This window comes from Ciconia boyciana, chromosome 2 (assembly GCF_034638445.1).
Source record: "Ciconia boyciana chromosome 2, ASM3463844v1, whole genome shotgun sequence".
Classification (NCBI taxonomy): Eukaryota; Metazoa; Chordata; class Aves; order Ciconiiformes; family Ciconiidae; genus Ciconia; species Ciconia boyciana.
Window position 1 is genome coordinate 67,814,644 of NC_132935.1, and position 10,981 is coordinate 67,825,624.

General features: G+C 37.2%; 1 protein-coding gene across 7 annotated transcripts in view; it reads left to right on the top strand.

The window, feature by feature from the left end:
- Positions 1-10,981, top strand: part of AHRR (aryl hydrocarbon receptor repressor) — a 93,411-nt gene that overhangs the window by 72,181 nt on the left and 10,249 nt on the right. For all 7 annotated transcript variants that reach the window (XM_072852911.1, XM_072852908.1, XM_072852905.1 and 4 more), the window contains 6 exons: positions 2,016-2,105; positions 3,428-3,557; positions 5,010-5,143; positions 6,466-6,665; positions 8,358-8,473; positions 9,421-9,562. In XM_072852911.1, coding sequence (XP_072709012.1) covers positions 2,016-2,105; positions 3,428-3,557; positions 5,010-5,143; positions 6,466-6,665; positions 8,358-8,473; positions 9,421-9,562 — 812 coding nt within the window. The remainder of the gene's footprint in view (positions 1-2,015; positions 2,106-3,427; positions 3,558-5,009; positions 5,144-6,465; positions 6,666-8,357; positions 8,474-9,420; positions 9,563-10,981) is intronic.

Sequence of the window (10,981 nt, forward strand, 5' to 3'; positions counted from 1 at the left end):
TATTCAGATCTTGTGGTCATTTTTAAAGCCTTCCCAGCTAGGGCTTGGTGCATTAATTTGCATAGGTTAAGAACATTTCTTTAATGTTCTTAATTTTTATCTGCCCTGGCTGCACAGGCAGGACTGGAGGTCTTTTGGAACGTGCATGGTAACAGTCACAGACATGAAGGAGCTCCCTTAAATGTCCAACGATTATCTTTGTGGAAATTTTTAGTCTGTCCAAATTAAAAGGCCTGCCAGATGTTCAAAATGTAATAAAATTCTTAACATCACATCACTGATGGTTTCATTGCTGTGAAGATGAATCCAAAGAGACAAGATGCCAAAAATGCTTTCTTGTCTCCACTTGACATTGGAAATGGATATGACAGATACCATCTATGGAGTCTCCTCTCAGCGCAGTGACAGGCACAGATGTGAAGATGTAGAAATCTCGACACATTTTCTTCTGGTTGGTGTGGTGCTGGGACGATTTGGGCATTATTTAGAGCAGAAAATAGCACCAGTCCAGCAACTCCTTGTGCTTGAAGAGTCAACAGGGATAGCTAGCGTTCAACACAAACCCAACTAAGCAGAGATAACGCTTATTCTGGAAAGGATCTGTATGTATGGAGCAGACGTGGAGCTGAACATGATTTGCCCTTGACTATTCTTAGCGATGACTCATGGTTAGTATTGACTTGATTGAACCAGTTGCTGCTACAGCTCTTTCCAAACATAGGTGAGCCATTGCAGCCTCTCCACTACATTCCTCCAGTCACCATTTCACGGGTTCTTCGAGACGCAGAGCCCGTGGCCATGTATGGTCCCACTGGGCCACGTTTCCAAAGGTGCTCCACATTTATGATTGGGGCCAAATCTTCTGAGGAGGTCGGTCTATTGTGCACTGAACTCTTGAAATTCTGCCCACCATTGTCACAGTGGGAACAGGCTTCGAGCAGTCTTGGAAATCTGGTCCTTATTTAGGAACCGAAAAGAGAACCAAGCTCACAAAAATATGTCAGTGTATCTGGTTACTGAGCAATTGAAAATCTGCCCTCATTGTGCTTCAGGATTAACTCAGGATTAATAGGCACATCGCTACAACAGTAAATTGAGAGAAAGGTGAAGCAAGGATAATAACAATATAGCAGTATTTCATCAGCAGCTATTTGAACTGTAATCTCAAAAGACCTCAAAACCATCACATGAAAGGATCATCTAAACTACCTTGGAATGCAAGCCTGCTGGCGTGAAGATATGTTACTGAATCTTTATCAAGGGAAAGGAGGCAAAATTAGTCAGTCTGCATGCAGCGTGATGGATCTTAATGTTTATGTCACATATTTCATTTAATCCTTACTTTTATTTTTTGATTTCTCTGGTGGCTTTCCTTGCATCACTGAGTCTATGAGAATTAATTTAGCTTTTTTCTAGACTAAACGTTGGTCTATAACAATGAAGTATTTATTGCCTACTTTTTATATGCATTGCATTTATGCAGTTATGCTATGTATGTATTTTTATAGAAGCTTAAGAAAATGGCCATACTTTAAAATACACATCCAGTTTTAAAGTCATAGCTACAACAGCACGTGTATTTAATTTTCTTATTACAGAGATTATTATATTATCTGTATGTATCAATGCATATAAATTCAAAGCAATTATGCAATGTGATGTTTTAAATTAAAAGCAAAAAAAAAAGTAGTTGACACTTGCTATTAAACTTTTAATTATATGAATTAATGACAAAATAAAATTTAAAGTAGATAATAAACTAGTAAAGTAACATGGTAGTTACACTGTAATTAGCTATCCTAACTTTTTTTAAAAAAGGAAAAAAGCATGTTCCAGATTGTGTTATTCATTTTTCATGTTAGGAAAAAAGCGCCTTTCTGCAAAAATTTGATGACCAACTTTTTTGCAGATTGATTTTTCATATCTAGAATATTCTTAAAATTATTACATTTTATACCCACTTTACTCTTTACTTTCTGATTATCTTTTTAACTATTTTATTTTCCCTTCTTTAGTCACTGAACGGTTTTGCGTTGGTGGTGAGTGCAGATGGAATGATATTTTATGCGTCATCGACGATTGTGGACTATCTAGGGTTTCATCAGGTAAATATATTAACAAATATTTAGAATACTTAGTCACTGTCATTGTAATGACTTTCTTGTAGTCACTCCTGCTAACTGCCTTTCTAAAATGCAGCACTGTTGTTTGGCCTTATCCTTCTACTGCTGATTAGACATACACACATTACTGAAATTATTTCACTATGCCATTTCAGGCTAATTTTCTTTTTTTGTTTTTGTGATCTGACAGGTGAAGATGAACTCCTTGTAATGTTGTTCTTTTTGTAAAGCTTTTGTTAACAGGAACATGATCCATTATAAAAATAAGATTTAGCTAAAAGTTTCCTTTAAATTTCAGTATAAGATGCTGCTATTCTAGACTGGTTGCCTGTGTGTAATAATTACATTGTAAAGTCACAGAATAACAGAACCATGTAGTTGGAAAGGACCTCTGGAGGTCATCTAGTCCAACCTCCTGCTCAAAGCACATCCAGGTGGAGCAGGTTGATCCAGGACTCGTCTAGTCAAGTTTTTATTTTCTATGACCCCTCTGGAAGACATGTTCAAGTGTTTAACCACCATGACTGTAATTTTTTTTCACTTATATCAAGTCCCAGTTTCCCACATTGCAACTTGTGTCTGTTGCTTCTTGTCCACCCACTTTGTTCTTCTGAGAAGAGTCGGGCTTTGTCTTCTCTACACCCGCTCATTTGGTTGATGTAGACAGCAGTAAGTTCTTCCTGAAGTTTTCTCTTCTTAAGGCTGAACAAACCTTGTTCTTCTCTCCTCTCCTGATATGTCATGTGCTCCAGCCCTCTTAAGTGTCTTGGTAGCACTCTCCTGGGCTCACTTTGGTATGCTAATATCTTTCTTTTCCTGGGGTACCCAAAATTAGAGAGAACTTTGCTTTTGTTAAACTTCCTGAGGTTCCTGTCAGCCCATTTTTACAGCCCATCAAGGTCTGAGTAGCCGTCCTGCTCTTCCCAGTAGCCATCCTGCTCTCTCCTCTGCAAACCTGCTGAGAGTGCACTCTATCCCATCATTCACTAATCAAGAAATTAAACAGGGTTGGTCCCAGCATCAGTCCCTGGGGGATGCCACTAGTCGCCAGCTGCCAGTTGGACTTTTTTATGACTCACATTTGCATATGCACAAAAGAGTTAAGAATAAAAAGAATCATCTTAGGATGTGAAGTGAAAAAGCAGATGTGGAAAACCAGGGGCCTCTGCAATAACTTTCCTCAATCAATCTTTGCTCTGAAGGTATCTACACTAGTCATTATTTTAAGGAAAGTATCAACCTAAAGATAGGTGTCTGCCCCACTACACTTGCAAATTAAACATTCCTTGTTGTAATTGTTTCAGACTGATGTAATGCACCAAAACATATATGATTACATTCACGTGGATGATCGCCAGGATTTCTGTAGACAACTGCACTGGGCCATGAATCCTCCCCAGATGTTGTCTGGACAGCAACTGCAGACAGAAACAGGTGGGATTGTATATGTTGATTGGAAACATCGGCACAACTGTACAGGGATAGAATTGTACTCCACCTACGCCCATGTCTGTTCCATGTCAAGTCAGATTTTTCACTGGAAAGCTGTATAGTGGCCATTTATAATGTTATTGTCCCATAGATGATGTTTCTTCCTGATCCTTGACATTTATAGGGTAGTGTGTGCCATTGAGGCTACAAAGATGATGTTTCCTTTATTTTTCCCTGGCTAGTGTACCTACAGATATTCTTATCCATGCAGAATGAACAGCATCAGTGTTCATCCTACCAACCTTTTGTTCACACTGATCAGGACATTAGTATTCCTCTCATTAATGCAAAAACATCCCATGCAAAACTTTTCTGTACAGTACCACCGTGGCAACATTGCTTTCTGCCATTTGTTTTACCATGCAAAATTATGTAGACAGGAGTCTCCAGAAGAACAAGTAGGTTTAGCAATGCACTTTTTCCTCTGGGGCTGTATTTCCCTAGGATGGCAGGTGGACACATGTGCTCAAGGTTGATTTTCAAATCACGACTACAGAAAACACAATGGGGTTGAAATTGTTAACTTTAGAAAGAATTATTGATCCTAGCAAAATGTATGCATTTCACCAGAAGGTGAGGAAGTAATTGAGGAAAGAAATTGAGGAAGCATAGCCTCCAGATGGGTGGGGAGAAACTTGCAAGAAATCCTTCAGCAGCATTTATGCAGTCCTCAGGAACACAGCCATGAAACTTTGGTAGAATTTCTTGCAGTTTCTATGTTTTGCAAGAGTCTTACAGATATCTGAGGAACTTTGCAAGATTCTGTAGGAAATACACAGAAAACAAACTAAACAATGTGCATGAATATTTCAAACTATTAAAAGTTACGAATATTTGGAATTTTTGTCCTAATGCGTACAGTGGAGAATTTCAGTTCCTGAGTTCATACTTCTGTACAAATACTTGTGTCTTTTGGGAAATAAGTATTTCAAAAGCTATGCACTTGTAGTCCAAAACTGGAAAATGCTTCATCAAAAATCAAGGAGGCAACAGCTGAGCATTAGCTAATCAGCCACTGTTGATTTGTTTGGGTTTTTTTCTTGCATTAACATTTTTCCTTATTTTGTTCCTTTTTCTAATGTATTTTCTGTGATCTCTGATCTCAAAACCAACAACATCTGTTACCCTGCTTTGCAACATTAAAAATCACAAAAACTTAGGAAATAAAAAAGTCAAAGTTTCTGAAGAAACTCACCTGAATCCCATTGTAGGGCTTTTCTTTTTTCTTTTGGTAGACCATGTGCAGATGTTATCTATACATGATACAATTTAATATTCGCCCTTCCATAAAGTAATTTTTAGCAATTTCCATAACAGCTTCTTCAACTGGCTACAGAACATTTTCATTCTTTCTTAGTATGATCTGATATACATTGCCTCCACTGTTTTTCCTAGGAGAAGAATATATTCTCAGTAAATTGTTTAAAGCACAAGAGAACAACAGCATGACAACAGATTATTCTTCCTTCTTAACTCGCTGTTTCATCTGTCGAGTTCGCTGCTTGTTGGACAGTACTTCTGGCTTCCTTGTAAGTATAATTTCACTTAGAGAACCGCAGTCATGACATACTAGATTTTAATTGCTTCCTATGAAAAATGTTTCAACATAAATATTGAACATAAATATTGTGGAGAGCCATGGACAGGATACACTTTTAATTTGCTGTGCACTAACAACAAACACCTGAAGACATTTATTAATATGTATAAAGAGTGATGGGAGAAAAGAAGATTGTAATATTTGAACTTGAAAGAATCTATAAACTTCTATGTTTTAAGCTCGATTTGTACCGAGTCTAGCACCAGGGTGGCAAGCCTGAGTTTCGACGATTAACATTTAAGCACCAAGTATTTGCTTTAAGGAACAGGATTAATAACGATCCATTTTCCCCTTTTGTAAAGGGTCCTTTAATGATAAAAAAGCAGAATTAGAAAGTCTCTCACACGTTCCTCAAATATCCTTACTAGGAGTGGCTCATTTCTAGAAATCACTTCCCCATTTGCTTAGTAAAGACCAATGCTGTTTCTTCTTATGTCAAAGTACGGCACGTGGAAAGAAAATGAGAGGATCAGCACGAGACAGGGAAATGCAGCTTCTCTCTCAGATGCTCATTTGCTGGAAGACTATGGGTCTGAACAGCCGTACCAGTTAGTCATTTCTGCATCCCTGTTTTAATCTTGTAGCTCTGGAAAATGCCCAACTCCAATGGACTGATTTTTCTCTGGTCATTTTGTGGTAGGTAATTTTTTCACCGAGAGGCAGCAGCTTGCTATTAACTTGATCTCTGCCTTCTGATTATATGGAGATTTGAGGCAGGGATAGATGGTTCCTTCCAAACTATGTAGTTAGTATCTGGTTAGCTTGGGCATCTGCCTCGGCGTCTGTGTGCACAGCCCTTGGGTTGTGCCAGTCCGTATACTTCCCAGAGAAAGTGCAGGGCAAGAGGAAAGAAACTCAGGAACCATTTCACTGGAGTGAACAGAGCATGGAAAAATACTAGTTCCAGCTTCAGAGTGAGGCACAGAGGAAATAGCTGTTTGCACCACCATATGCTGCCCGTCTTGGCGAACAGAACATAACACAGAACTTCTACTTTAAGTACACAGGGGAGAAAAAACCAAAAACCAGCCTCAAATGTCTCATTTTACTGTTGATTGATAGTACCTCCACTCACCATGCCTCTGAAATGGCGCAGTTTAAATTGTATGAAGATAATGACATTCCTATTTTATCTCCCTGTTTCAAAACTGGTTTTGGTGTTAAACAACAGGGTCTATAGGTTGTATTAGCATTTTAAATGTTTATGCACTAAATGCTTAAGAGAATTCTATTGTTTTTTTTGTGTAACAGACAATGCAGTTCCAAGGCAAACTAAAGTTTCTTTTTGGACAAAGGAAGAAGTCCTCATCAGGAACAGTACTGCCACCTCAGCTGTCCTTATTCTGCATAGTGGTGCCACTTCTGCTCCCTTCCATGACAGAAATGAAGATGAAAAGCCTGCTTGTGAAAGCAAAACAGAAAGCTGATGATGCAGCAGCAGTGAATACAAAGTATTTTCAAATTAATTTTTCTAGCAGTTAGTAAAGTATACTATGGGCTGTATGTTTATTAAGCATGTAAAAACCACAAATTAGGCTAAATAACTCTCCATTTTAAAAGTCTTTCTTAGAAAAGTGAACAATTTATCTGGATTTAACTATATAATACATAGTAACTATGTTATATTATATAATATGTTGTATTTTATATATAATATGTATTCTTACATTATTATATATGTCTCATTTTATATAAAAACTGGAAAGTTAGGATATCTTCCTAACCTTCAGAAGTTACCAAGGCAATAAATCATTCTACTAGTTGTAAAAGTGGAAAAGAAAAAGTATTTTTACTGAGAGTTCTAAAATTTCAGTATCTTCTGGTAGCACAATTATTTGGACTTGGGCATTTTGGTAGCAAACAAAGGAAAAGGAAAACTTTAGAAAGCTGAAAGTGTGTGTGTGTATGGGTGTTCACATAAGAGTCAAATGAGATGTGTTTGCTTTACGTATTTATCTTGCAACAAAAGGCTTATGAACACATAAGTCTACAATTGCACTAAATGGCCTGGGGCCGATCACTCGGTAGCAATCACAGAAGATCAGGACAGATTGTGTTCAGACTCATTTCCTTCCTAACACTTATTTTCGTTACTCTTCTATGACTGAATTTTAGTTGATGTTTGGGGCTAGGATTATGTTTTCCCTTATTTGGTTAAATATAACCTTACAGCAATGAGGCCCATTGCTGTGAAGCAAAATGCTCCTCAGTGTGACTGACAGCATCATAATTTGGCTTTTAATTAGAATATGCTTGTGTATGTGTGGATTTACTATCCAGATGTGTAATGTGGTTCTAGCACATACATCCTTTTGACAAGAATTAAATTACTGGGAGGCTGATATAATGGACTATGCAGGCTTTTGGAATAGAGTTGGAAAGTCATTTCCACATGCTAGTTTTTCAGTGACCCAGGTGAAATTAATTGATGATCAGAATTCAGCTCCTAGAAGAGAGGTGCTTTACTTAAGTTTTACTACCTGACTGGACAGTGGCCAAGGATTTGACAGGAATGAAGTGAGCATTTAACTTCAGTGTTTCCCTTGGTTCAGGCCTGAAGCATGCTAGCCAGGGATGGTGGGCAAATTTATATAGTAATTTTTTTTCTGATGGTTTTAATAAAGGGAAAAATTTGTAACGCAGTGTTACAGACTTTGCACCCTTTCCAAGCCCTAACATGCATTTTGAACTAAAGACTGGAAGAAATTAATTCAAATCATGTGATGATTATTGCAAATTGAAGTCATGCTAACTCTTAAGTGCATTGCTGGTCAGTGTGATGTACGTACCTTGAATGTACTTGAATAGGCAGAGCAGAATATACACAGCATTTGTCTCAATTCACGCTGAAACTTATTATTCCAGATATAGTGAGTTGTGAGCAGAATATTCCTAAACATAACTGTTCCTCTTAATCGAATGCAGAATTCCAGTCATATACTAGTTTGAGCAACCAAATGATGCAGGAAACATAGATAATTATTTAGTGTTGGTTACTATATATTTAAACCATATATTTAAACTATATATTTAAAATCTTTGCTAATGGTCAACAGCTTGAAGATCACATCTTTCAGAGTTTGTGATTTTACTGTGTTGTCATTCACTGACAAGGAATTTTTCACATTTTCTGTTCTCTACAGCTCCAGTTCCAAAGGTAATTCAGGGCTGTGTGAAGCAGCAGAATTATATGGAAGAAACAGTCATGAAGGTGCCGCTTTCACTAATGTGTTACAGATTGCTGAAAACCAAGTCAAAGGTGTGTCTGCTAAGTACTTCTGGATTATATACAGTTTATGGAGAAAGAACCTTGTCTTTTCTTTTCTCTTGTTAGGTTTTTCAGGTTTTGGTCCCAATGGTCTCTTTCTTCTTCTCTCTAAAAGCCCTTCTTTAAAAACATGCAAAAAAATTTGTCTGCCTCAAAAGACAGTAGTGATCAGTCTGCTTTTCAGAGTGGGCAGAAATACTGTGATGCCAAGTTTACAGATATATAAACTATCATAGTAAATACGAATACTCAACGTATGCTTTCCTAAAAATGGCAGCACTGAATTTAATAAGATTATGTGAAAATCTTCATAATTAATGACAATATCTATCCCTCTTTGAGGAAAACTGGATGATATGTTACAAATGTTAGTTTTCCCCAAAGATCAGAAAACAGAGGAAAATTAGAATGTATTGTCTTTAAAACTCATGATTTGCTTGCAGCTTTGACTCATGCTTTTCCAGTGTTTGGCTGTGGCAATATTATGAGAGTCTATGCTGTATTTCATATTTTACAATGGATAAAATTTTGATGGTGAGTCTACCCCAATGGGCAACTTCTTCTTGAGTAGAGTTGTACTCAGCCTTCTGACATACCTGCTGGAAACCTTTAATGTCTTTAAAACCATTCCTCTGTCATAGCCCCATTTTTCATGAACATTTTCTTGTTGATATAGTACTATTACTGAGAGGAAAAAATTATAATGAACTAATAATACTGAATAATCCTTGGTTATAGTTTAAGTGCCTCATTAGGTTTTTCAAATTTTATTTTTAAAATGTAATTTGCCTAGTTTTGTGACATATTTTAGCTTGTACTTTCCTACGCTGATGATTCCAGGGCAGCAAACAAACCTGTGAACATTAACCCATAGTTTAGGTAAGAAAAAATACTAAATACTGCTTGTATTAAAATAGATTTTCTTTTATATCATATAGCAAAGAATAATGGAGAAAATGGCATTTCCCTAGTCAAAGTACAAACAAATGAAGATCACTGGGTCTGGGTTCAAGCTAACACTCAACTTCTGTATCGAAGTGGTTGTTCAGAATATGTCCTCGCCCAACAGCAAATGTTAAAGTAAGTATATTTTCCAGAAAAATTAAGGTATTCTTGATGTATGAGATCTTTAAAAGGTAAAAGGACTGTAGTGACCTAAGAGAAGAGCTGAATGAGAAGGATTTAGTTTGCTTACAAAATGGAAATAAATTTTTGTCTTGGATCATATGAAATGGCTGTTATAATCCTAAACAATATTTATTTCTTTTCTTCAGTATTTTTTTCTTCTGAAGTTGAGTGTGCATACATACTAAACCAGAATACTTCAAAACCAAAATGCTTAGTAGCAAATGATTAGTAATATGTTTTGACTTTCTTGCGTAAAAATGTATTTTGGGGTTTTGTTTTACTTTGCAGCTGAAACTCTTCGCTGATTTAGTGTCCTGGTTTTTCTACTTTTTAACATTTGATTATGTTAAGCTTTTTTTTTTTTTTTCTTTATGGATGACAGTTGAGCTCGCGTTTTTAGTTGTGGATGTTCAACATAATCTAAACAGGGATGCTCATATTAATTGTATGTTTGTAGATAGATACATCTAGTTGGCTGTAGGCTCAGCCTTGGAGTGGAAGCTAATCTCACAGATTTGCATTCAAAGAGGACCTGTCCGCTGGGTTTTACCCTTTCCTCCCAAATAGGCTTTTCTTCCTTCCCCCATGGGATTGTCTGTTCCAGTTCCTGTGGGCCTTGTTGAGGTATCTCTTCAAGCTGGTCTGAGGGAAGAGGTAAGAGGGTGGACTGAATGAGCAGGGGCCAGGAGGTGTACACAGCCACCATCTGGTCCAGTGGAAAAAATGTGGCTGTTATCACTGTTTTTTTCCTTTAGGATGCCTCACAGGTGGAAGAAATAAATGGAAAAGGCTTTGAACTTCTATAGTAGATATCACTTGCAGGCAGCGTATCTCCCAGGATCCATGTGAATAGCAGAGGAGCTCCCACCTGAGGGTGGTGGAACTCTTTACCTTTACTGGGACGGCACAAGCATCATCTTGCCGTGCTATTAAGGAGCAGATTAAAAGGGGCTGTTTCTTGTATTCAAGTCTGTACTAAATTGTTTTCTGTGTAATTAAGCACGCTCTTTGATGTTTATTTAGTTACATTTTTACCCTCTGAGTGGTTAAAATCCTTCCTTTGAGCTTGATAGTTCATGGAGACTGAAGTGTTACAAGAGTTGGCCTTGGAGATTATGTTCAGTTCTGTCCTCCTGATAGTCTGCAATAGACTTCATCCTTACTACTACTTTTTTTATTAAAATGTATGTTGTCTTCCTGGAAACATACATTCTTGTGGAGAATTTTCACTAGATACTATTTCACTGTAAAATTCTTAATTTGAGGGTCTAAGCTTTTGTGACTATTGCATTTTGTTCAGTCCATTGCTTCCCAATTAGACTATTTCCTGAGAAACTAGTTCTGCAGCAAACTTGTATCATACCATTTGCA